This window comes from Stegostoma tigrinum, chromosome 27 (genome assembly GCF_030684315.1).
Source record: "Stegostoma tigrinum isolate sSteTig4 chromosome 27, sSteTig4.hap1, whole genome shotgun sequence".
In the NCBI taxonomy this organism is placed as follows: Eukaryota; Metazoa; Chordata; class Chondrichthyes; order Orectolobiformes; family Stegostomatidae; genus Stegostoma; species Stegostoma tigrinum.
Window position 1 is genome coordinate 45,796,097 of NC_081380.1, and position 27,484 is coordinate 45,823,580.

Here is a 27,484-nt window from a genome sequence, read left to right on the forward strand (position 1 = left end):
GGGTTGGAGGGCAGTGTGGAGCGAACAAGGGAGTCACGGAGAGAGTGGTCTCTCCGGAAAGCAGACAGGGGTGGGGATGGAAAAATGTCTTGGGTGGTGGGGTCGGATTGTAAATGGCGGAAGTGTCGGAGGATAATGCGTTGTATCCGGAGGTTGGTAGGGTGGTGTGTGAGAACGAGGGGGATCCTCTTGGGGCGGTTGTGGCGGGGGCGGGGTGTGAGGGATGTGTCGCGGGAAATGCGGGAGACGCGGTCAAGGGCGTTCTCAATCACCGTGGGGGGGAAGTTGCGGTCCTTAAAGAACTTGGACATCTGGGATGTGCGGGAGTGGAATGTCTTATCGTGGGAGCAGATGCGGCGGAGGCGGAGGAATTGGGAATAGGGGATGGAGTTTTTGCAGGAGGGTGGGTGGGAGGAGGTGTATTCTAGGTAGCTGTGGGAGTCGGTGGGCTTGAAATGGACATCAGTTACAAGCTGGTTGCCTGAGATGGAGACTGAGAGGTCCAGGAAGGTGAGGGATGTGCTGGAGATGGCCCAGGTGAACTGAAGGTTGGGGTGGAAGGTGTTGGTGAAGTGGATGAACTGTTCGAGCTCCTCTGGGGAGCAAGAGGCGGCGCCGATACAGTCATCCTGCAGCCATATGGTATCAATGTGGACTTCACCAGTTTCAAAATCTCCCCTTCCCCCACTGCATCCCTAAACCAGCCCAGTTCATCCCCTCCCCCCACTGCACCACACAACCAGCCCAGCTCTTCCCCCCCACCCACTGCATCCCAAAACCAGTCCAACCTGTCTCTGCCTCCCTAACCGGTTCTTCCTCTCACCCATCCCTTCCTCCCACCCCCAGCCGCACCCCCAGCTACCTACTAACCTCATCCCACCTCCTTGACCTGTCCGTCTTCCCTGGACTGACCTATCCCCTCCCTACCTCCCCACCTACACCCTCTCCACCTATCTTCTTTGCTCTCCATCTTCGGTCCGCCTCCCCCTCTCTCCCTATTTATTCCAGTTCCCTCCCCCCATCCCCCTCTCTGATGAAGGGTCTAGGCCCGAAACGTCAGCTTTTGTGCTCCTGAGATGCTGCTTGGCCTGCTGTGTTCATCCAGCCTCACATTTTATTATACTGTATCAGGGAGTTGGGATAGCATGTGGGGCTAAAGGCAAAGGATACAGGAGAAAGGTGGGAACAAGCTAATGGATTTGACAATTAACCAAAGTTGTAACAAATCACAGACTCTGTGCTGAATGGCCTACTCCTCCTGCTTTCTGTTTAAAGCATGGGCCACCTGTCCTCCAGTAATATGGATGAATGTGTTGTTATCCATTTTGGGTCAGCCAAGGTGTGGAGTATTTCTTTAGAACGCTTGGAATGCACTGTCCAAATGGACTTGGGTATTTTTGTTCCTAAATCCTTGTATTGTGCAGGTTCAGCAAGGTGTGTAGAAGGCAAATGCTACGTTAGCCTTCATCACGAAGGGACTTGAGGACAGGAGAAAAGACACCTTTTCTTCAATTCTGTTGAACACATAACTCCATAACTGAATTACTGTTGAGTGTCGGTCCCCTTGCCTCAGGAAGGATATACTTGGCATAGAGGGAGTATAGCACAGGTTCACTAGACAGCATCTCCTGGGATGGTGGGACTAGCCTATGAAATTACTTGCATTCTTTCATAAGAGCATAAGAAAGCAGGAGTAGGCCATCTGGCCCTGTCCTACATGAGATGTGGATATCACTGGCTGGGCCAATATTTATTGCCCAGTCTTGTGACCTTTGAACTAAGCTTTCTCAGCCATTTCAGAGGGCAGCTAAGTAGGCTATAGAGGATCCCCCTCGTTCTCTCACACCACCCCACCAACCTCCGGATACAACGCATCATCCTCCGACACTTCCGCCATCTATAATCCGACCCCACCACACAAGACATTTTTCCATCCCCACCCTTGTCTGCTTTCCGGAGAGACCACTCTCTCCGTGACTCCCTTGTTCGCTCCACACTGCCCTCCAACCCCACCACACCCAGCACCTTCCCCTGCAACCGCAGGAAATGCTACACTTGCCCCCACACCTCCTTCCTCACCCCTATCCCAGGCCCCAAGATGACATTCCACATTAAGCAGAGGTTCACCTGCACATCTGCCAATGTGGTATACTGCATCCACTGTACCCGGTGCGGCTTCCTCTACATTGGGGAAACCAAGCGGAGGCTTGGGGACCGCTTTGCAGAACACCTCTGCTCAGTTCGCAACAAACAACTGCACCTCCCAGTCGCAAACCATTTCCACTCCCCCCTCCCATTCTCTAGATGACATGTCCATCATGGGCCTCCTGCACTGCCACAATGATGCCACCCGAAGGTTGCAGGAACAGCAACTCGTATTCCGCCTGGGAACCCTGCAGCCATATGGTATCAATGTGGACTTCACCAGTTTCAAAATCTCCCCTTCCCCCGCTGCATCCCTAAACCAGCCTAGTTCGTCCCCTCCCCCCACTGCACCACACAACCAGCCCAGCTCTTCCCCCCCCCCCCCCCCCACCCACTGCATCCCAAAACCAGTCCAACCTGTCTCTGCCTCCCTAACCTGTTCTTCCTCTCACCCATCCCTTCCTCCCACCCCAAGCCGCACCCCCATCTACCTACTAACCTCATCCCACCTCCTTGACCTGTCCGTCTTCCCTGGACTGACCTATCCCCTCCCTACCTCCCCACCTATACTCTCTCCACCTATCTTCTTTACTCTCCATCTTCGGTCTGCCTCCCCCTCTCTCCCTATTTATTCCAGTTCCCTCTCCCCATCCCCCTCTCTGATGAAGGGTCTATGCCCGAAACGTCAGCTTTTGTGCTCCTGAGATGCTGCTTGACCTGCTGTGTTCATCCAGCCTCACATTTTATTATCTAGGCTATATTGCTGTAGGTTTCAAGTCGCATGTAGGCCAGACTGTGTAAGGATAATTAATTTTCTCCCCTGAAGGATGTCTGTGAACCAGATGGGCTTTTATGACAATCAACAATGGGTACATGGTCACTATTAGATTACCTTTTTAATTTCAGATTTTTAAAATTCAAATTTCACCATTTACTATGGTGCAATTGAAACCCTTCACTCAAAATTCTTAAAGGTATAGATTTGAGTAGGTGTGGGAAAGGTATTTCCCCATCCAGTTGGATCTAGAATTGGGAACACAATCTCAGAATAAAAGGCAAGTCATTCAGGTCCAAGATGAGGAGGAACGTCTTCAGCCAGGGCCTGTGAATCTTTGAAATTCTCTATCCAAAAGAATTGTGGAAGCTCAGTCATACAGCAAGTTCAAGACAGAGGTGAATGTATGCATAATTACTAATTACATCAAGGGATACAGGGATAATACAAAGACTTTATTTACTTGTTGGATGTGGACATTGCTAGCTGGACCAGCATTTGCTGCCTGTCCCTAGTTTCTGTTTGGAAGGTGATGGTGAGTTGCTTTCTTGAATTGCTGTGTGTACACCCACAATGCTGTTGGGGATTTCCAGGACTTCGACCCAGTGACAGTGAAGGAACAGCAATATGTTTCCAAGTCAGGATGGCAAGGGGCTTGGGAAGTGACTTGTAGGGGTTGGTGTTCTCGTGTGTCTACTGCCCTTTTCCTTCAAGATGTAAATGGTCATGGGCTTGGAAGGTGTTGTCTGAGGAGCTTTGGTGAATTTCTGCTTTGCATCTTGTAGGCAGTGCACACTGCTACTATTGAGCATCACTTGGGGTGTTCGTGGATATGGTGGTGCCACTCAAGCAGGCTGCTTTGTCCTAGGTGGTGTTGAGCTTTGAGTGTTGTTGGAGTTGTATCCATCCACACAAGTGTAGAACATTCCATCAGTGATGGTGTTGAGGTGGACGATTTGTCTGGAATGGCAGAACAGCTTCAAGAAGCAGAGTGGCCGCCCATCGTCCCTATTTTACCTCTTCACCAGAATTATACCGGGATGAATCTACACCCCTAAGGCCACTGAATTCCTCCTTATTACAGATGAGATCCAGCAGCTTTATATAATTGCATCATCTCTTGCATCCTGTTGTGTCGGAGCCCCTTCAGATAAAACTTAGTGTCGCATTAGGTCTTCACATTTTAGCTTTTAATAGTTTCTATTGTACTTCAGATTGTTCTGAGAAAAGCAGATTACTTTTAAAAATTCATTTTTGTTGGATTTTTTAAAAGATTAATTTGTAGGATATTTGTATTTAAATTCCAGAGCTTTCCCCCACTGTGTGCGATTGATTTGACTCAACCAATTGGAAGGAGACATGGTGAGTGCAGATGAGGTAGTTTCTACAGAGATTGTTAGTGGACCCAGATGGCAGTTTTGACTCTCTCCATGTGCTCCATTGCAGGGGACTGGTGCTAGCAGAGCTCTGAGAATGAATGGCAGTCCTACCTTATTGGCTGCAAGGCAAAGGACATTTGGAGGATGGGAAGAGCAGTGTGGGTGGGATGGCGAGAGTGCACCTGCGGCAGCCATGTTAAATATACCTTCTGGCTTCTGCATTCAGCTGCTTTCTTGCAGTTGTTTCTGCATCACCTCTTCACGTATTTGAAAAGGGGAGAAAGCTAGCTTAATTTCCAGTGTTCATGGGCAGCTGCAGCGTCATTTGTACACAACGTTGATGGTTCCAATTACAACAAGGACTGGTACTAAATCACTGCTTCTTGAACGTCATGCATGTTCCAACTGAACAAGTAGGCCAGGAATTGTCATGGTCAACCATGATTGTAGATGACATTCCTCCATCTGGAGGGGACAATGAAAACATGACCGAACATCTGGAGAACTAGCCAAAAGTGCTGCAAGACAATGTTGAGGACCAGTATGAAGACCAAAGTCGTCTCCATGTATGGTCTGTTTGAGCATAAGGAAGATGATCAGAATGAAGATGTGAAGAGTTTGGTGAGGATCTGGAGACTGAGTAGTTTCAAGTACCTGAAGTTATTGGTAGCAGAAGGTGGAAATACTGAAATACAAGAAGGTAATGGATTAGCTCTGGCTGAAGTATTCGGAAGAAATATGTTAGGGTCTCACATGATGGAAAAGCTTCACTGCAACTTGGATCAGGAACCTGCAAGAGATTTGAGACTTTTTTTTTTCTTTAGTATACAAAACTTGGACAAATTCAAGAAGAGAGCAACAACTGGATACCAGTGAGATGACAGATGTTGAGATGGATGTGTGGAATGATTGGTTAAGGATGAAACCAAGAATCAGCACATCAGAAAGTCAATGAAGGCTGGGGGAGCATCGAAGCAAGTAATGAGTAAGGGTTTGAAAAAGTGTTGGTCTTCTGGGAGATGAGGAATGTGTTGGGCTGAGTGATGGAGAAGAGGAAGGCTTAAGACCAAGTGGAAAGATGTGGTGAAAAGATCGTGAGGAATGGGTGAGTAATGGGAGGTGGTGAAGTGAGATAATTAGTAATGCCAAGCAAAATGGGAGAAGCCAAAAGAAAGGAAACAGTGATATAGATGGTTCAGAACTTTAAAATCTTGTTTAGGGTAGTGCATTCTTCAAGGCATTTTTAAATTATTTTCAAATCCCTTGAAAGACAGGTCCAGCTGTGATGGAAGTCACGCGTGATTAACTGACACAAGTTGGCCAAGCAGGGCCAAAGAGTGAATGCACGACAAGAAAATTAATAGATGTACCCTGTTAGGGTTGTCTCGCTCAAAAGCAAAAATGAAAGCATCTTAAATCTGCAAAAGTGGAAAGCTGTAAATGAGGTGCTGTTTTTTACACTTGCAGACTCAACCTTGAGTTCAATGATTTCAGTCCAAAATCTTTGCATGTTTCGAAGGAAGTGTTGATGTGATGTGTGCCCTTGGAATTTTCAGTTGCAGCTGGGTACTGAACACAAAATCGATATTGCTGCTTTCCCAGCTATATCAACGGGAGAGAAGTGAGAACATGAATTGTACATAGCTGGATTGAACAAAGCAATGCACAAGAGAGAGTGCCGATTTTTAAAAACATGGGCAAGACTTGACTGTTTCCAAATGAGGAGTTCCACAGTGCAGTGCTAGGATAACGAAAGGCTATGCCACTGGTACAGCTTGTGGCTAGTATGGTGGCCGAATGGCATCACTTGAGGGGAGCCTACAGCAGGCAGTTGAAAATCCACAGGGATAAATGAAGGAGAACAAAACTACATAAAAAGCTTGTGAAGACCACACAACTCATCAAACCTGCTCTACTATTTGAGTTCAAAGCTGAATTTCTACATTTACTGGACAGTGTGGAACTTCCCAGGAGAAAGGACAAGGGCAGTGGTGAGTGGGATTTTAAGGAGCTGAAGAAAATCTGGATGAGTTTGAATTTCCGTGAAACCAAGATCAGGTATCTGCGGGAAGGTCTGGTCTAAGTAAAGCTGGACAAAGGCATGGAGTGGGATTTTCGGCATGTGGCACAATATAGTGGGCTGCTTTGTTTAATGGAGGTGCTTGTTGTTCAGTGCTAAAAGCTCTGTCTTCAATGGTGTCAAGCTTCTTGAATGCTGTCAGCTGCACTCATCCAGGCAAGTGGGGAGTGTTCCATCACATGCCTGATGTGTTCCTTTTTAGGTGGTGGGACAGACTTTGGGAGTCGGGAGGGGAGTTACGCACAGCAGGTTTCTGTTTATATGGTGAGTCCATTTGGGTTTTGGGTGAATGGTGGCCCCAACATGTTGATAGTGGGGCATTTGGTGATGCTAATGCCATTGAATTTCAAGGGGTAATGGTTAAATTCTCTCGTTGAGGATGGTCATTGCCCTGGCACTTGTGTGATGTGAAAGTTACTTGTCACTTAGCAGATGGATATTGCTGTGGTCTTGCTGCATTTACTTGGACATGGATTTCTGCATAATCTGAATATTTGTGAATATTGCTGAACATTGTGCAGTCATCAGCGAACATCCCCACCATCTGACTTTGTGGTGGAGAGAAGGATATTGATGAAGCAGCTAAGGATGGTTATGGCCAAGGAAATTCCCCTGAGGAACTGTTGAAGTGTCCTGGGGGTGGAGGTGACTGACCTCCAACAACCACAGACATAATCCCATGTGCCAGGTATGACTCTAACCAGTAATCTGTTTTGGTGATGTTGCTTGGACAATATTGACCAGAACACCCATCTGCTGTCCTTCAGTTAGCAATGTAGGATTATTCTTTAATCTGAGAAAGGCAGTCAGGGCACTGGTTTAATGTCCCACTGTAACATCAGCTCCTGTAATAGTACAATGCTCATTCTGCTCTGCGTTGAGTGTACAACAGGCTTGTGATGACTTTTGCATTTCAGCAAGCTAAGTAAACACAGGAGGCATCACATCTGAGTTTGTTCAACTGTCGCCAGCAGTATTGTAAGGCCTATCAGTGGTCACCCTTCCACTCCCCAAAAATCTGTGACTGTTTGTTTACAGCTCAGTTCCCATCAGCTAGATCAGCTAACTCCTTGCATTCTTTTGATTGAACAGAACGTTTATTTATGGTCTCCATGTCTGTGCTATTGACTAATCTGTGGGACCTGTAATGTGGAGCGTCTCGAATGGTTGTGTTTTAGCACCTCTATACATTCGGTACAGCTGGCCTGTATAGGTCAGCACATGAAACCTCCTGCACCTCTTTGTTGAAATCTTTCAGTGTAACCTCCAATTCCCCTCTCCCTCTCTTGTTTACCGAGCTTCCCTTCAGTGCATCTGAAGACTTTTTTTTCCCCCCAGTGGTGCAAATGGGAATACCCAGTCAGATTTTCCAAAAAGAAAAATCACTATTTATTTCAGCAGAGTCCTCCATCTGTGGAGGAAATTTAAGGACATCCTCAACCTGAGTTTTACGTGCCCTGGAGTATTCAGTGAACCATAACATGGTATGACCAGAGATAAAAGTGTAGAGCTGGACGAACACAGCAGGCCAAGCAGCATCTGCAGTTCCTATTATCTATGGTATGACCGGAGGTCATTTCTTCAACATCTGTCTGTTCAGTGGCTCCCTTTTCCATGGAAGTTGTGACATTAGAAGCTCATCATCCATTCAGCTGTATATAAGTCTCTAGAGCTATGTTATTTTTAGACTGAAGTTTTAAAACCATGTTAAGAATGTGAGAATTGTTGGTTTATATTTTAAGACCTGACACAGTATTTGCTGTGCTTGCATTTATAAACACTGGCAATTATGTATTGCCTTCACCCTCTTACTTCCATTCTTATTTTAAAAAGAAATGCATATTTTTCTAGAAGACCTGATCTTTATAATAGTGCTTTCTCAGATTGGAATCAGCAATGATTTTAATGGGTAAAAGATTGTGTGGACTCTGTTTATAAAGTCATAAGTCACATGACACCAGGTTATAGTCCAATAGGTTTGTTCAAAAGCTTGTAATTTCAGAGCGCTGCTCAAAGGAGCACTTTGAAAGCTTGTGTTGTCAAATAAACCTGTTGGACTATAACCTGGTGTCATGTGACTTCTGACCCTGTCAACCCCAGTCCAACACTGGCACTTCGGCATCAAGTTTGTTTGTGCCGTGGATTTTCCAGCGTTTGCTTGAATGTCTAAAACAGGCTTATAAGTCTTCAGTTTAGCTGCCCCTTCAGATGAGCAATGACACCTGTCTCAGTGCTGCGCTAAGGTGTCGCTTTATAAAACTTGATTCCACAGCCATGATGGTGTGAAGGTGGAATTCTAACAGACTGACCCTGTTTCTTGTAATGAACTGAGCTTGTGGGGAAACCTTGGAATGATTTAACTTGAGCTGTTCTGACTTGAAATCTCAATGAGTTCCTTAAACTCTGGTGTAGAAACAGTGTTGTAATTCTGAGAGCCGCTGGCTACGTGAGCTACTGCGTTAACCCAAGTCTGAGGAATGGAAACAATTTGGAAGGGGCTGGCTTGCTATCTGTTGGATTTTCCATTTAGTGCACTTAATTTACAGCATGAGCTAACAGCCACTAACTGCATCTTTTCAGTTATAATGGCCATTAAAACATATTTCTCGTGTTTGGTGAGCATGGCCCATGAAGCATCACTAATTCAAAGTAAAAAACTCTCCAGTGGAATTGACGTCACTGGATATTAATGACCATTCATTTTCCTCGTTCAAGATTCTCCTGTTATTGAAAAGCCTGATGAAATAACTAATGACATTCTTTGAATTCTTGTGAATTCTTTATATTAGAGAATGTTCAGTCATTTGCCAAATTTGCATTTGTCTCTGATTTTGAACATCCTTGCCTGATTCCAGAGCCTAAAATAATCTGGGTTAAAAATATAATCCTTTCTCTGACTCCCTGGGTCAATTTAAATTAGCTCCCAGCTTATTTTGTCCTCGGTGTTTTGTTCTCTCCCTCCCTCCCTCCCTCCCTCCCTCCCTCCCTCCCTTCTACCTCCCCTCTCTTCAACCTCATTCTCTTCTCTTCCCCCCCCCCCCAACACTTGCTTGTGCTCTCAGAAATATTTTTGTACTGTGCACACTGACCAGTAAGATTGGGACCTCAAGGTGGGGGTACAGTTGCTGCCCTGAGCTAGAGCCATCCTGTTACTCGCAGGCGGTTGAGCATCAGTTTGCTAATGCTTTAGCTCACTAGGAACTGAGGGCATTGTTGCTAAGTTTGCAGATGACACAGATAGGTAGAGGGGCAGGTAGTGTTGAGGAAGCAGGGAAGCTGCAGAAGGACTTGTACGTGCTCGGAGAATGGGCAAAGAGGTGTCAGATGGAACACGTGGGAAAGTATGAAGTTGTGCACTTATTTATAAAGTAGTCCAGGCCTCTAAAATGGGGAGAGGCTTTAGAAATCTTGAGCATCGAGAGAACTTGGGAGTCCTAGAAAAGGTTTGGCTTAAGGTTAACATGCACATTCAGTTTGCCATGACAGAGGCAAGTGCAATGTAGCATTCTTCTCGAGGGCTAAATACAAGAGCAGAACCTGTATTGCTGAGACTGTATAAGGCTCTGGAACTTTTGAAATATTGTCAACAGATATTTTGGCCCCTGTCTAAGGAACGATGTGCTGATGTTGAAAGGGGTTCAGAGGAGGTTTACAAGAATGATTCTAGGGATGAAGGGCTATTTGAGGAATAGTTGTAGACTCTACGTCAATGCCCGAAGAAGTTTAGAAGGATTGGGAGTCGGGGTGGTGGTGGGGAGGGGGGTTCTGATTGAAACAGACAGAAAACTGAGACTGGATAGTGTGGGAGTGAAGATGTTTCTACTATTACGAGAGATGAGGAGCAAGGGCACAGCATCAGAGTGAAGAGACGAGCCTTTAGAACTGAGATGAGGCAGAATTTCTTTGGCCAGAGGCTGGTTAGTGTGAGTAACTCATTGCTGTAGAAGACTGTGGAAGCCAAGTAGTTGACTGTCTTTAAGACGGAGATAAATTCTTGATTAGTAAGGGGTCCAGGGTTACAGAGAGAAGGCAGGAAAATGGGATCAGAGGTAGTGGGAACTGCAGATGCTGGAGAATCCGAGATGACAGTTGTGGAGCTGGTTGAACACAGCAGGCCAAGCAGCATCTTAGGAGCAGGTCATGATTAAATAGCAGAGCAGACTCAAGGGCCTAAGTCTCCTCCTCTACCTTATGGTATTTGTTGAAAGAGCAGAGAATAAACAGTTTGTGCAGAGAATTATCTGAAGCCAATATTTGTAGAATGTAACTCTTTGCTTTAAAAGCAAACCGAAGAATGGCATTGTTGTCAGCTATTGCTCAGTTCACAGTGTCTTCACCTCTGAGTATTAAGCCAGTGCTTCCCAAATGTGAAAACTTCTAAGCCTCAAAATGGAATCACAGTGGGGAAAACATTTCATCTGAGAACAGACTCGGGCTTGCCCGTTAGAGCAGGGGTGTGGCTTTTGTAACTTAGGCCAAAGCCACAGCAGCCATTATGGTTTTGATGCTGCAACCCCAAATGTTACAGCGTGTAAACCCACACTGGGTCCTGACCTCAACTGTGTGGAAACTCTGTACTAAGGTACTATAAGATTTGAACACTAAAGGTACAGTGCACTGTTTGAGAAATCATCCTTCAGATGAGAATTTAAACTGAAGCGCTATCTCCCTTTTCAGGAGGATGTACAAGTTCCTTGGGTATATTCTGGGAGAAGAGCACGGGAGTTGTACTGCCCTGCATTTACACCTCAGCTTCTAAACTACATAGAATCACAGAGCCTTACTCCACTGAAACAGACCCTTCGGTCCAACTCCTTCACGCTGACCAGATATCCTAAATAAATCTAGTCCCATTTGCCAGCATTTGGCCCCCATTCCTCTAAACACTTCCTACTCACATACTCATCCAGATGCCTTTTAAATTTTATGGTTGTACCAGACTCCTCCACTTCCTCTGGCAACTCATTCCATACACGCACCGCCTTCTGTGTGGAAAAAGTTGCCCCTCAAGTCCCTTTCACCTTAAACCTATGCCCTCTCGTTTTGCACTCCCTTATTGTGGGTCAAAGACTTTGATGATTCACACTATACATGCCCCTTGTGGTTTTATAAATTTCTATATGGTCAGCCCTCAGCCTCTGATGATCCAGGGGTGATAAACCCCAGCCTATTCAGCCTCTCCCTGTAGCTCAAACCCTCCAACCCTGCAACAGCCCTATAAATCTTTACTGAGCCCTTTAAGCTTCACTATATCCTTCATAGAGCAGGGAGATCAGAATTGAATGCAGTGTTCCAAAAGTGGCCTCACCCATGTCCTGTACAGCTACAACATGACCTCCCAACTCTTTTTATACTCAATGCACTGACCAATAAAGGTAAGTGTACCAAACACAGTTGTCACTATCCTATTTACCTGTGACTCAACTTTCAACGAACTATGAACCTACAATCCAAAGTGTCTCTGTTCAGCAACACTCCCCAGGACCTTACCATTAAATGTATAAGTCCTGCCCTGATTTACCTTTCCAAAATGCAGCACCTCCCATTTATCTAGATTACACCCCATCTGCCCCTCCTTGGCCCATTGTTCCATCTGATCAAGGTCCCATTGTACTCTGAGGTAACCTTCCTCACTGTCCACTACACCTCCAATTCTGGTGTCATCTGAAAAGTTATTAATCACAATGCCATTTTCACATTGAAATCATGATCTATTCATTATCAAGCTGATACTTTTGGAGTTTCCACTAGATAATCTCACTGCCATGTTTCTTAGAATACAACTGCAACTGTGTCTCACATTTATTTAATTGGCTATAAAACACTTCGAGATATCCAGTGGACGTGAAAAGGGCTATGGAGGTGCAAGTCACTTTTTGAAAAAGAGGAGTGTCCAGGTGAATGAAGTGCAGGCTGAAGAATAAAATTAAGTTAAATGTTTAAATGAAATAAAATACCAGAGCACAATTAATGGGGCAACAACAGCCTGGAAACACACCCTGTTTCTCCAGAAACCTTTTCTGTAGGTCTGTGCCCAGTGTTGCATGAGCCTTTTATCAACATGAGCATCAGGGTTTCTGGAAATCAGTCTGACATAAAACAAAAGGTACAAAATGCTCAAAAGGGAACTCCTCAAAAGGTCAGGCAGCATTCATGTACAGAGAGAAATGGAGGTACTGTTTCAGGTCATTGACAGTCCATCAGGACTGGAATTATTCCCTTCCCTCACTGCATCCCAAAACCAGCCCAGCTCGTCCCCTCTCCCCTCTGCATCCCAAAACCAGCCCAGCTCGTCCCCACCTCCCTAACCTGTTCTTCCTCTCACCTGTCCCCCCGTCCTACGTCAAGCCGCACCTCCATTTCCCACCTACTGACCTCATCCCGCCTCCTTGACCTGCCCGTCCTCCCCGGACTGACCTATCCCCTTCCTACCTCCCCACCTGCACTCTCCTCTCCACCTATACTCTCCTCTATCCATCTTCGGTCTGCCTCACCCTCTCTCCCTATTTATTTCAGAACCCTCTCCCCATCCCCGTCTCTGATGAAGGGTCTAGGCCCGAAACGTCAGCTTTTGTGCTCCTGAGATGCTGCTTGGCCCGTTGTGTTCATCCAGCTTCACACTTTGTTATCTCGGATTCTCCAGCATTTGCAGTTCCCATTATCTCTGAGGACTGGAATTATTCATTGGTTTGAAGATCATTCTGTGCAATGGTCCTATGAAGGCAGCAGGAGAGTGTAATTGTTTTAAATGGCTGTTGTAGAATGAAATACTCAAATGAAAGAGATAACAAGGTGTGGAGCTGGATGAACGCAGCAGGCCAAGCAACATCTTAGAACACAAAAGCTGACGTTTCGGGCCTAGACCCTTCATCAGAAACATTTGTTTAATGCGTTGTCACATTGATTTTATTACAGAATTGAAATTAACCTGTTTTAGAGTTGGATTTGAGTTTCCCACTTGGTCTACATTAGTGACTCTTGCAATGTTTATTTCTCTCAAGGGCTACTCAAGGCACTGGTGACCTTCTGTTATCTGGGTGCCTGTTCTTTCTTACAGGATGTTTATGACAAAGTGGAATATCTGAGCTCACTGGGGAAGTCGCAGACAGCGATTGTGCAGCGAGACGCAGAGATAGGAGTGGCAGAAGCTGAGAGAGATGCTGGAATACGGGTAACCATGATTCACAAACTCTAAAACTTCTAGAAATTGTAAGCCATTAGAATCTGATCATGCCAGCAGTTATTACCATGACTGGATGTGGAGACACATGGATGCATCAGTTATTACTCCTACTTGTGAGAAAAGCCAAGAATTCACACACTTTTGCACCGAACTGTTGTAGAAATCAGATTTGGTTTTTAGACAATAACCTGGATAGTCTCCTGCAGTAAATTACCAAACGTAAAATTACTGGCATCAGTGGCATTTTTTGGAAAATGGGAAACGTCCAGAATGTCAGAACAGGTTATAAACTGCTTCCAATGGTGTTCTTCCCTTGTGAACTCATTAAACAAGTTTCCACAAATCGCTTTTCATGATGTAGTGGTGTCTGCATTTGTGCTAATATTTCACCATCTTGTATAGGATTGAAGATCAAGTAAGCTGGGTTTCCCAGATATACCTGTGACCACAGCTTTTCTGCTACTATTCCCTTTCCACATCACCTCTGATGTTGCTATAGCCAATCTGTAGTATCTTGGCAACTGTCACCTGTCAAACCTTCCTAATTTAGGTTGGTCAAACAGAAACTAACAGACAGTCTTCCTTTGTACAGGAAGTTTATTAACTGTAACAAAAACAGAAGTTGCTAGAGAAGCTCAGCTGGTCTGGCAGCACCTGTGGAGACAAATCAGTTAATGTTTTGCGTCCTCAGAACTGGCTCAACCAGCCTAATAGTTCTCCTTCCCTCAGTGGCAGCTGTTCCCTCTTTTAGATATGCACCTGTCAATTAATGGGCATCAACTGTTTCCCTTGACACGTTAAGTGCTTGTTACGTTAACATTGCCAACTCTGGATTTCACGTGAGCATACCTGTGACTTCCCCCACGCAGTCGTTGGTTCACGCTCCAGATGTGGGACTTTGCTACAGCTCGTTGTAAAGGGAACAGAATCTTTTGAGTGTGAGAATTCTGATTCACCTCCTGTTCCATTGGCCACCAATACTGCAACTTGTTTACAGCAGTCATCTCCTTGTAGACGCAAGATTGTAGCTGAGATCTCTTATTCACTCTGTCAACATATAAATTATTAGAGAGTTCCAGGTTGAATTCCTAAATCATGCATTTGTGTCGCGAATGTCATTCACTGCTTGAGGCTTGATTCATTGTGGGCCAGGAAGTCCTCATTATTCTTTTGTTTATCTTTCTCCCTTCCCACCCCCGCCCCCCCCCCCCAAAACAAAAACATACCACAGGAAGCTGAATGCAAGAAGGAAGCAATGGATGTTAAATACAGTGCCGACACCATGATGGCTGACTCCAAGCGAGCGTTCGAAATGCAGAAGGCAGCCTTTAATCAGGAAATAAATATAAAAGTACGTACGTTCTGTCAGGACTGACTACTGTCTCCCTCTCATTCACAAGTTCAACAACTCGACGTGAACCCAGGGAGCCCCTTACAAACTGGAATTATTATTAATTATTCTTGACACTGCTGAGTATGTGATGAAGCAGGAAGTGACTGGAAGTCCCTTGAGCCTACTCCTGCATTCAAAAACATAGGTTTGGTTAACCAATTTTTAACCTACTCTTTCAACAAAGCAGGTCAGGGGAGCGCATTTGATGTGATGTATTGACTTTCAAAGGGCCTTTTTAAAGGGTAACATCTTGCAGACTCGGATGTAATTTAATACTGGAATCTCCTTTCTAGAGGAATGGAATTCCAAGGTAAGAGTTAAATGTATCGAATCTTGTTTACCCCACAGTTGGAATATTTCTGTGCAGTCTGTTCCATCCTAGTTTCTAAGAAACAAAGGTACTGATCACACTAGAAGAACAGATCAAATTTACATAAGTTCAAACGGTGCAAAGAATGAGCAGTAGTTGGGCATTTTTTGTCACACTTTGGAATAGAGAAGATTACAAGATCATCGGGTAGATCCTTGAATTTTGAAACATGTAATGGAGTGGAAAGGGGAAGTTTTTTTTCCATGCTTTGGGAGCATTCAGAACAGGGATGGTATAAATTAAGAATTTTAAAAATTCAAATAACTTGTGGAGGAATTTCTGTGGACTGTTGTGAGAATGTGAAACATGGTGCTCCCTAAATGTTTTGAAGCAGATAGCTGTGAAATAATTAAGGAAATGTTTAATGCATTCGGAGTTTAGTCAGGACTTGGTGCTTTTGTTTTGCCATCTATCCCTGCCACACCACCCAGTCTTTACAACAAAAATACAATGTATTTTTTATTTTTGAAGGATTTCACTTAATCAAGAAATAGAGGTGAATTATAGTGGCATACAAGTTCTTTTTGTTTTAGTCTTTATTATATTTCACTTCAGAGTTAGGCATACCTTGGGTGAGTGTCTTGATATATAATATGGAAACTCCACTTGGGATCAACTGTCAGAGGAGGTGGTGGATGTGTGTACAGATGCAACATTTTAAAAGACATTTGGGCAGGTACATCAACAGGAAAGTTTTAGTGGGATGTAGTCCAAATGCAGGCCAGTGGGGCTAGTTTAGTTTGGGAACTTAGGTTGGCATGGATGAGTTGGACCGAAGGTTCTGTTTCCATGTTGTCAGACTTGTTGACTCTGTGTTCAGTGTGCACAACATTCCAAGTGTGGCCTAACCAAGTTTCATTGGTTTCTCTGTAATTTTCTGTTGTTGGATCTTGTGCTTTGCCATGTGGATGAGTGTTAGTTAGGCCATGCAGTGACCAAAAATACACCATTCAGGCCCAAGGGGCAGGACGCAGGAGGCAAATCCAAGATCTCAGCGTTTGGGCAAGAAATTATAGAGTCGGGCATATAGCATGGAAACACACAGTTTGATCCGACTCATCCACACCGACACCAGGCATTCCAATCTGACCCAGTCCCATTTGCCAGCATTTGGCCCACATCTCCCTAACCCTTCCTGTTCATATACCCATCAAAATGCCTTTTTACATGTTGTAATTGTGTCCACCTCCACCACTTCCTCTGTCAGCTCATTTCCACACAAGCCCCACCCTCTGCATGAAAAGTTACCCCTCAGGTCCCTTTTCAAACCTTTCCCCTCTCACTTTAAACCTAGATCAAGTTCTGGACTTCGCTCACCTGGGAAAAATACCTTGGTTTTTCACCCTATTTAAGCCCCTCATTAGTTTATGAATATCTGTCGGGTCACCCCTCAAGCCTCTGCTCCAGGGAAAATAGCCCCACCCTATTCAGTCTCCCCCTTCAACTCAAACAATCCAGTCCTGGCAACATCCTTGTAAACCTTTCTTGCACCTGCTCACATTTAACAACATCCTTACTACATACAGGCAGTGATTAATGTTTCCTTTAGGAAAAGGTCACCCTGGTCATTCTGTCTATTAGTTGTTGTTAGGCTCTTTTCCCAGCACACTCCCCTTCATCCCCTTCCATTTTGTAATCCTTTCCCTGCTGTGTTAAAATGCTTCTGCAGTTCCACATGGTCGTCTCTACAAACCTGCCACGAATAACCATGTTTCAAGTGGGACACACTGTGCTTTTGGACATCACAGGGCAGCTCACAGGACAATAATTGAACAGAGAGTTGTTGCAGTGTCAGTCCAGGAACTGAGGCTAACTTTAGAGCCGTCTAGTAGTACTGGCAAAGACCAGCTCAGCAATGAATGCAATCTCTCCGTTTTCTCTTTCCTTCTCGCCCTCTGCCTCTGTCCAGCCCCCTCTGGCCCCGCCTTGGGTAAGAGCATTGCTGGAAAACTTCTCATTGGAAATCAATTTTTGGTCTGCATTCGTAGTTTGAGTTTCTTAATAAAACTATGTTCCAGCTGAGAAGATTTTGAGTTAGGTGGTTCTTCTGCTGCATGAGCCGAGGTAAAGGAAATTCTGGATCTAATTGTAGTATTTTTGAGTTTGATTTGTACAGGCCTGCAGACACATTGGGGATTAAAGCTTTGACGTCGCTGTCTGGCCTGAGCTATTTTAATGCTTTTGTGTCTCATTTTTCTTGGCTGCACGTAGAAAGCTGAGGCCCAACTGGCTTATGAGCTGCAGGGAGCCAAGGAGCAGCAAAAGATTCGACAAGAGGAAATAGAGATTGAGGTGGTGCAGCGCAAAAAACAGATTGACATCGAGGAGAAAGAAATCACCCGTATGGACAAGGAGCTGATTGGGACGGTGAAGAGACCGGCAGAGGCGGAAGCCTTCAGAATGCAACAGGTCGCAGAAGGCCACAAGTATGTGTACTTCCCTCAGACGCTGTTCTGTCCCCAACCCACATGCCCCTACCATCATTGTCAAACTCTCCTGTCCACTGATTATTGTACGTTATTGAAATCACATCGTACAACTAACATCACAGAATTGAGTTTCACAGTCGCACCGCTGTCTCCATTCAGAAGGAAACCGTTTTGGCCGGTTGTTTCCGCACAGCCTTCTGAATGAACATTTTTAACTTGGTGCTATTCTCTCCTATCTTTTCCACGTAGCACTACACATTGTTCTTGATTCTTTTACCAATGATAACTGTTTTCTTCTTGTCTAGAAATGTAGAATATTGCCATTTTGGCCCTTTGAGAGGCTGGTCTGCCAATCAACATGATCATGGCCAGTTATCCAACCCAGGCCCCTGTTCTCACTTTCTCCCCAGACCCTTTGATCCCTTTAACCCTAAGAACTATAATCTAACTCCTTAATAATGTCCCAGTGTTGTGGCGTCAACTGCCTCCTGTGGCAGAGAATTCCACAGGCTAAGTGTGGGAAAGGTCAGATGGGAGGTCAAAGTGATGCTCTGGCTGACCCTTTCTCTTTGTGTTTTTGTTTTCCTGGAACAAGGGCATCTTTGGGAAATCCAGCATTTGTTGCCATCCCTAAAATTTCCCCTTGAACTGTGAAGTGACCTAACAGTCACAGAGGGCAGTTCAGAGCCAGCTGCATTGATGTGGGTCTGGGGTCATGTGTAGGTCAGACCAGGTAAGGACAGCAGACTGCTCTCCCTAAAGAAGAGAATCTCATGATGGGATTTCTCGTGGGCGTGATCACCAAGACCAGCTTCCAGTTCAGTGTTCAAGATTTAGTGACCATTCTTTAAAAGAATGTGGGACTGGAAAATATTCTGAAAAAAGTATGCACTAATCAACATTGCTAAAACTAAATGGTCTTATTCCTGTGGGATCTTGTTTTGGGTCGATTGGCTGCATTTATTTTGTGTTACAACTCTCATTATATTTGTAAAAGTGCCTCACTGGTTCCTGGGATTAGATTGAAGGCCGGTTGTTTCTCGGGTGTCAGTGCAGACCTGATGGACCAAAGGACTACTTCTGCACTGTATAATTCTGAGATTCCCTGGTTGTAAGATGGTGCCATGTTAATGCAAATGATTTCTTTCATGGTCTCTCACCTCCACGATTCTCTTTCTCTTGTACCGCAGAGTGAAACAAGTGCTGATCGCTCAGGCTCAAGCTGAGAAAATCCGCAAGATTGGAGAGGCAGAAGCTTCATCCATTTCAGCTATTGGCAAAGCTGATGCAGAGAGAATGAGACTGAAAGCAGCAGCTTACCAGCAGTATGGAAATGCAGCCAAGATGGCCCTGGTGTTGGATGCTCTTCCAAAGGTAAGCTGGCAGTCCTAATGATACAAAGATGATGATGCACGGTGTTCAGTTCAATTCCTGTCATCCTTTACTGTGCCGTGCAGTTGGTGAGCCAGTGACAGTTGAATCAACGCTTATGGAAAAACTAGAAGTAATTCCATTACACAGGGTTATTTGAAGGTAGGGCTGCTTAACTTCGTCGAATTCCTACAGTGTGGAAGCAGGCCATTAGGCCCATCGTGTTCACACTGACTCTCCAAAGACCATACCATCCAGACCCTCCCTGCTACTCTATCCTGAGAACCCTGCATTTCCCATGGCTGACCCACCCAGCCTACACATCGTTGGACTGAGAGAGGAAACCGAACACCCAATGGAAACGCATGCAGAGTCACCTAAGGCAGGAATTGAACCTGGGTCCCTGGTGCTGTGAGGCAGCAGTGCTGACCACTGAGCCACCGTGCTACTCCATGAGAGTGGGGCAGAGTGAATCAGAGATAGTAGGAACTCCTGATGCTGGAGAATCTGAGATAACATGGTGTGAAGCTGGATGAACACAGCGGGCCAAACAGCATCAGAGGAACGGGAAAGCTTGACGTTTCGGGTTGGAACCCTTCTTCAGAAATGGGTGGGGGGGGAGGGGATTCTGAAATAAATAGGGAGAGAGGGGGAGGCGGATAGAAGATGCATAAAGGAGAAGGTAGGGTGAGAGGAAACAGACAGGTCAAAGAGGCGGGGTTAGTGAAGGTGAATGTAGGTGGGGGAGTTACGGGGATTGGTCAGTCCAGGGAGGACGGACAGGTCAGGGGGGTGGGATGAGGTCCTCCCTGGACTGACCTATCCCCCACTAACTCCCCACCTATATTCCTCTTCACTGGCTCTAACCCCGCCTGTTTGACCTGTCTGTCTCCTCTCACCCTACCTTCTCCTTTATCCACCTTCTATCCGCCTCCCCCTCTCTCCCTATTTATTTCTGAAGAAGGGTCCCGACCCAAAACGTCAAGCTTTCCTGCTCCTCTGATGCTGCTTGGCCCAGAGTGAATCAGAAATGTGTTTGAGAAAAAAGACTGGGAAAAGAAACAGGAGGTGGCAAAGAAGTAGGCACCTGCACCTTTTAAATTCTCAGTTTAAAATGTTGTGTGTCCTGCATTCAGTTGCATCCACCAGCTGATTCTGCCATTTCTCAAAGGCCTCTTATTGATCTTAACTCTCTCGCGCCCCCCCCCTCTCGCGCCCCCCCCCTCTCGCGCCCCCCCCCTCTCGCGCCCCCCCCCCTCTCGCGCCCCCCCCCTCTCGCGCCCCCCCCCTCTCGCGCCCCCCCCCTCTCGCGCCCCCCCCCCTCTCGCGCCCCCCCCTCTCGCGCCCCCCCCTCTCGCGCCCCCCCCCCCTCTCGCGCCCCCCCCCTCTCGCGCCCCCCCCCCCTCTCGCGCCCCCCCCCCTCTCGCGCCCCCCCCCCTCTCGCGCCCCCCCCCTCTCGCGCCCCCCTCTCGCGCCCCCCCTCTCGCGCCCCCCCCCCTCTCGCGCCCCCCCCTCTCTCGCGCCCCCCCCTCTCTCGCGCCCCCCCCTCTCTCGCGCCCCCCCCTCTCTCGCGCCCCCCCCCCCTCTCGCGCCCCCCCCTCTCTCGCGCCCCCCCCCTCTCGCGCCCCCCCCCTCTCGCGCCCCCCCCTCGCGCCCCCCCCTTCTCGCGCCCCCCCCTTCTCGCGCCCCCCCCTTCTCGCGCCCCCCCCTTCTCGCGCCCCCCCCCTTCTCGCGCCCCCCCCCTTCTCGCGCCCCCCCCCTTCTCGCGCCCCCCCCCCTTCTCGCGCGCCCCCCCCTTCTCGCGCGCCCCCCCCTTCTCGCGCGCCCCCCCCTTCTCGCGCGCCCCCCCCTTCTCGCGCGCCCCCCCCCTTCTCGCGCGCCCCCCCCCTTCTCGCGCGCCCCCCCCTTCTCGCGCGCCCCCCCCTTCTCGCGCGCCCCCCCCCCTCTCGCGCGCCCCCCCCCCCTCTCGCGCGCCCCCCCCCCCTCTCGCGCGCCCCCCCCCCCTCTCGCGCGCCCCCCCCCCCCTCGCGCGCCCCCCCCCCCCTCGCGCGCCCCCCCCCCCTCGCGCGCCCCCCCCCCCCTCGCGCGCCCCCCCCCCCCTCGCGCGCCCCCCCCCCCCCCCCTCTCGCGCGCGCCCCCCCCCCCCCCTCGCTAAATGATTCCTGTTTGTCAGCCTGGAATGGCATTCTGGAGGTGGAGGAGCATACACTGCTGGTGTCACTACATGTTGGGATGTTGGGAATTTCATCTACCCAGTACATTCCAACCCCTGAGCCACTCCATCTCTGTTCTCGATGGATTCAGCACCCCCCCCCCCCAAAAAAAACTGCTGTAGCAGGAACTGTGTAGCTCCCTGCATTGAGGAGGCTAAGGGAAAGGATATGGATGCTGAAGAAGGGAGACCAGAAAATAGCTCAAATAATTGGAGGGGCAGGGAAGCACTAGCATTTGTGTAATATGGTTTCTGTTTTAATTATGGTGAGCTATCTCTTTGCCCAGATCGCTGCCGAGGTCACTGCTCCTCTTGCGAAGACAGATGAAATTGTGATTCTCGGAGGAGACAATAACCGTGTTACCTCAGAGGTCACACGTTTATTGGCAGAGGTCCCTGCGTCTGTCCATGCTCTTACGGGAGTCGACCTAACAAAGGTCAGTGCCCTCTTTCCTTCTAGCATCTCTGTATAATGCCATGTTCTGTGCAAACATTGACAGGTAAGCACTTGATTTAAGAGAATTGTGACAAATTGCACATTTCAGTCAAATAATAGTCTGATACTTCCTTATGATTTAATGAAGGAAAATAGAACTTGGAAGCTCAGCTCAACACAGTTTCACCCCTCAGACTGAGAATATTGAGTTCAAGCCTCACACAGTGACAGCAATTTGTATTTATATAGCACCTTCTCAATGCAGCAATGTCACAGGTAATCCTCATTGTCGTCTGTCCAATTTCAGCATCAAGCCACTTTAAGATCTTGGAACCAATGATAAAGGCTTGGATAAAGGGGTAGCATCTCAAAAAAAGCATCTTCAATGAAGAGAATAGGAGTCAATGGGTGGGAGAGATGTGAAGGAGGGAATCCCAGCCTGGAGCACACAGCTGTCTAGGGTGGAGAGGTTAGTGATATCAGGTTTGGAGGAGTTCACATATCTGAATGTTGCAGGACTGGAGGAGGCTACAGAGCCAGGCTGGGGAGAGCTTTGAAAACAAGGATTAGAATTTTTAAATTGAGGGGTGGTTTAACTGAGAGTCGGTGTAGGTCACTGACTGACTCATTTGGGCTGACAATTCTAGTGGCATCAAAAGGGATTGCTTGATCCATTAAGCCAGGGTCCTATTGCGTTTTCAGGAGAGTGTCAAAGACCTTGTAGGATTATTAGCAGGGTCCTCCGCTGCCAATCCCTTACCAATTGTGAGTTGCATAAGATACAGTAAGGCCCGTGTAATTATTACCCAGGTATAAACCCCAGTTGCTGTTGCAAAATGATTCTCTCAGCATTACATTGTTTTTCTTTTCCAGGTACCTTTAATCCAAAAATTAACCAACGCCCAGGCCTGATCATGAAAAAAGCCACAACAAATTCAGGATATTTCTCCATAGAAAATACTATTCCACAGACCTCCACCTCAGAACACTTGTATAAGGAACTCCTTTTGTACTGAAAACTTGTGTGATTTTTCTCTTTTAATTTTTTTTGTTTTGGTTTCTCTTTAGAACCTCTGGTGCCTTAATTTATTCCAGGTCAGAATTCAGTGCATAAATAGCATTTTTCTTTCTCCCTTTACAGTCTACTCTTTCAGTAATTGTTTTCCATTTTGTTGCTGATCATTTACAGACAAAACTAATTCTGATGTCCATCTTGCAGGTTGTCTGGAGGGGCTTGCTCAGCAATGGGGAAAAGTTAGCATTTTAAAAGTTTCCTTCCTCTCCACATTCCTGTGTCTTGTCCCCTAGCTGTCATCAGTGACATTACCAATTTCAGTCCAACATACAGCTAGTGTTGGGATGTTTTAAGGTCGTAAAGAAGTCAGCAATGTTGTTGGTGAGGGATATGATTTTACAGAATCTTGGAATGCAGAAGGAAACCATTTGTCCCATTGGGCCTCAACCAGGCCTTTTAAAAGATTCTGGACCAGAACAAGTTGAACTGTCTGTGTCTCACTTTGTCCCCAAACACTTACATTTCGAGTAAAACCCAAATGTTAATCCCTTTCAGGCTGTGAACTTGCTTTTGTTTTCGTATTTAAATATTAGTGAGTGTCCTGGACATTACTAGACCTCAGTGTGAACCTGCAACCTGGACATAGACAGCAGAGAATGACAAATTCTAAAGCCATAAGTAAAACCAGCAGGAAGCCTTGTATCTGCTGAACGGATCTTGCTGGTTTGACACAATTATGTAACAATAATGCCATTGGGGTGTTCCTAATATGATTCTGTTTTTCTTAAACAATTCTATTGTGCCCAAAGAACATCGAGAATTGATTAGTGGTGATTGCCATGGGTTGGTGGAGTGTAGAGGAGGATACTTGTGCATGTTTTCCTAGAGTTTATTGAGGTATGATCCTCATTTGCTGAGCTGTATGAAGTTGTAGATCAAAATCTCACTTAAAACTGAAATTCGCAATGGACTCTGTGTACCTCCATACCAACGTACAAAAATAGTGTTTGTGGGGATGATTACAATCTTGTCTTGTGTGTTGTACATGTGACTACATCTCACAAGTGTACGACAATGTAATCTCCAGTTGGTTTTAACATCAATTTAAAAATTGTCCTCTACACACCAGCAATCAAAATATTCCTTTAACTTTCTCCCCTACTGGGGAAGACTAGTGAGCACAAGTGAAAGTGATCATTTTCTGACTTGAAGTGGAACTACAACTGAAATGTACCTTTTATTGGAGGTTGGAGAGCACATTCGCCAGTGAGTGTGATGGTCCCAAACTTTGATCAATGTTACATCATAGCTAATTGTCCATTTTGGTGCCATGATGTCTCTGACGTCCCTGTTTGTGTTGTTGGTTAGCATTACTGAACCTCATCAGATTGAAGTTCTTTATGAAGAATTGAGCTTTGTATTCTGTACTGCTTATCAATCAAGAGTGCCACTGAAACCACAGAACAGTGTACAGACTCCAAACAGCTCAGTACTAGCTGCTCAATCTATGAAAAGTCTAAAGTTCAACTGAAAAAGGTGGAAGTCATACAATGTTATCAATGAGTTTATATGAGATTCATTTGTAACTGCCGCAACTTAATTAGTGCATTTATCTTAAATTAATCAGTGACTTGTTGAAAAAGCAGAACATCATACGAGAGCGTTGCTTTTTTGTTACTGTATGCAGCACAGTGTGGTTACATCCACAAAATATTTATCTTCCTTTCGAATTATGGTACATGTAGTTGTGTAGCGGGATCAGTTGCAACCTGTACTGTCTAGTTACTGACGAAAAATTACTGCAGATGCTGGAATCCAAGATAGACAACTAAAAGGCTGGAAGAACACAGCAGGCCAGGCAGCATCTGGAGGAAAGGAGGAGTGAACAGTCCTGAAGAAGGGTAGTACTCAAAACGGTGACTGCTCCCTACTCCAGATGCTGCCTGGTGTGCTGTGTTCTTCCAGCTTCCTGTTTGTCTACCCTGTCTAGTTACTGACTGACTGTGTGTCATGATATGCAAAATCTATGATGCAGGCTGCAAAGCCTTTTTAAGCCCAAGTCATTCAACCCACACTCCTGTGGCACAAGTCGCATGCTCGACAAACAAGATGGGTGCTCTTGGCTATCCCAATTTTACAAAATGTGGTCTGGAAACAGAGGCCTTAATTCACATCATATTCAAAAGTGGGGAGGAGAAAAAGCAATTTTAGCCAAATTGAATTGAAGTATGCAGTTTTTTTCCCTGTCCAAGTACTTGAAGTTTAAGGCAGCCCCTTTAGGTATTGTTAGCTTCCCTCATTCAGAGGGCTGCTCATTGCATTTCATTGTCTCACTTTCCCGTTGTACAGTAATCTTTAACGTGGCTTTCTTGTCTTCATCAATTAGATCTAAAACTGAGTTTAATTCTAGGTAGGATGGAATTTTCTTTAACAGTCAGCACAGATGTGTACCTTTTGTGGGGCGATACATCTGCTACACTGTTTGAAATTCATGTGGAAAGGTTCAGAGATGTGAGGTTCCATTTCTGTTCAGGTTTTTAAAAGAAAAGCTCCCTGTAAGTGAGGAAATTGGAGACTAACGCTGAGCCAATGGGAGACTGTTAACTGGACAGTGGCCACTGCCTTGAACAGGCCCAATGTATTGGTCGCGCTTACTTTTTATTGTGTAAACAGCTGGAAGGATGTTTTTTTTTAAATCAATATTTTTAAATTTTATCTCATTTCTTTACCTGCCAGAAATGATTTTGCTTCAGTACGTTGGCTGCAGCTGTTTGAGTAAATCCAAATGTGTGGGTTATAAACAAACCTTAAAAGTTGGAAAAGATGTAAATCTAGTCAATTTAATATGTACTCTTATCAGTTCTATAGAACTAGTGCTAATATTGTGTATTCACTACCGGTGATTGTCCATGTAATCATATTTTAAGGTGGATTTGTATCCATCCTAATTACCACGCAGTGAATATTATAAGTGCTGCCATATTCCCTTTTGCCCTATTTGCTTGTCTTTGTCAGTTCTCGAGTGCAACTTAACACAAATACCATATCAGTTCGCCTCAGCTGGCAGTGTACACGCCTCCAAGTTCAAAGTTTGGTAGCTCAAGCCGCACAACATTTGAGCCAGTAGTTTGCAGGAGTGTAGTACTGAAGGAATGCAGCACTGCCTGGGATGCTGTCCTTTCGGTGAACTGTTAAAACAATACCCTGTGGTGATCGGTGCTTGAAGCAATGAGGTGCCATATAAATGTGAGTAGCTACTTTTAGATTGTGTTTATTTACAAGGCACCAGAGATTCCAGGCTGTCTGATTGTGTGCAAGCTTTCTGTTTTTCTTTCTGGCCTTGGATGAGTGGATGTTGGAGGAATGCAAAGCTGAGGGACTTCCGGGGTTGGGTTGGGGGGTGCTGGGGTCCAGTTTCAGCCCTCAGGCCATCCTGAAATCTACAGTGATGTAGGGCTCCCATTGGTGAAGTCAGCATGCTCACCCTAAAATCCTGCTGTCGAGAGAACACTGCTGATTGCACAGTGCTCCTGGAGTGTGTTTGTGTTTTGGAATCTCATGAGCACTGAAGCACAACATGACCTAGTCCACCTCTATCCCCATGCCCCACCATTCTTAGGCCAGAATCAGGATCATTTGTATTTGATTGTTGCAGTAGCACTGAGCCTGTTATGTAAATATCACAAAATCCAAACCTGAAACCTAAACCTGAGCTCAGGTTCAAAAAGAATTGAACAGACTGCTTGCTTTAAGCTGCATTTCTCAGATGCTATATTCAAGTGAATAGAATTCTGTAAAACTAAGGCTGTGATCCTTCTTTCTTTCTTCTTTAAATGGTTGCTCTAGAACTTTAATCTGTGTCCTGTTTTGAAGCAAATTATTTTTATTCGAGCTATTTGCTCTAGCACTGTACTCCCAAACCAGCAAAATCCTCTTTCCTGTCACTTTCTAGTTAATTTCTGTACGTTGCTACAGTGCTAAATTCAATATTGACACGCTTTTGAGGCGTGGAGGGACTGTACAAAGTGGAGGAATTAGACCACAGCAGGCTTCAATGCGTACAACTTGTTCACATTGAAAGTCCCTGTTGAATTTGTATAGGAACACAAGTACAGAAAGAAATGAGTGGGTGTTTGTTGCTATCAGGTAAGATTGTGGTAGGATGCATTTAACTGTTGGTTGGAAAACATTATTTCAGCACTAGTGAGGTCACTGTTCAAAAGCTGGGTGTGGAATTTTAAAACCCAAACTTTGAAGTATAGGACATAACTAACACTGATAAGACTTGAGCCCAGCACCTAGGGGCCTGTAAGTTAGGAACTAATGTATATTTTTATTTTGTATGTAACATTGTTTGGACTCTGCATGAATGAGTAATAAAAGTTTGGGTGATTCTAATTGTATGGATAATATAAATAAAGTGTCTAAAAACCTGACCAATGAATTGGGTAATTTGAATAATTGAAGTTGTTAAGGTTAATAAAGGTACCCGTCAGGGTAATGAATTAATCAGCTTCAGACCTGCTTGGAAGGGGAATTGTGATGCAAACTTCAAAACCACAAGCACAGCATCTAAACTGAAACTTCGCAACTCTGGTATGAAGAGAAACATCAGAGCAATGTCTTCTTCACTTTGAAAACCAATTCCTCCTTTTAATTGCATTTAAAATCTCCTTTTAGAGAAAGTAAAATGGAG

General features: G+C 45.8%; 1 protein-coding gene across 6 annotated transcripts in view; it reads left to right on the forward strand.

Moving 5' to 3' along the window:
- LOC125464506 (flotillin-2) overlaps positions 1-27,228 on the forward strand; it is a 112,994-nt gene extending 85,766 nt beyond the window's left edge. For all 6 annotated transcript variants that reach the window (XM_059655431.1, XM_059655430.1, XM_059655433.1 and 3 more), the window contains 6 exons: positions 13,437-13,550; positions 14,794-14,913; positions 17,537-17,751; positions 18,945-19,128; positions 21,625-21,774; positions 22,647-27,228. In XM_059655431.1, the coding sequence (XP_059511414.1) occupies positions 13,437-13,550; positions 14,794-14,913; positions 17,537-17,751; positions 18,945-19,128; positions 21,625-21,774; positions 22,647-22,685 (822 nt within the window). In that variant the 3' untranslated portion in view covers positions 22,686-27,228. The remainder of the gene's footprint in view (positions 1-13,436; positions 13,551-14,793; positions 14,914-17,536; positions 17,752-18,944; positions 19,129-21,624; positions 21,775-22,646) is intronic.
- Positions 27,229-27,484: the final 256 nt, after the last annotated feature.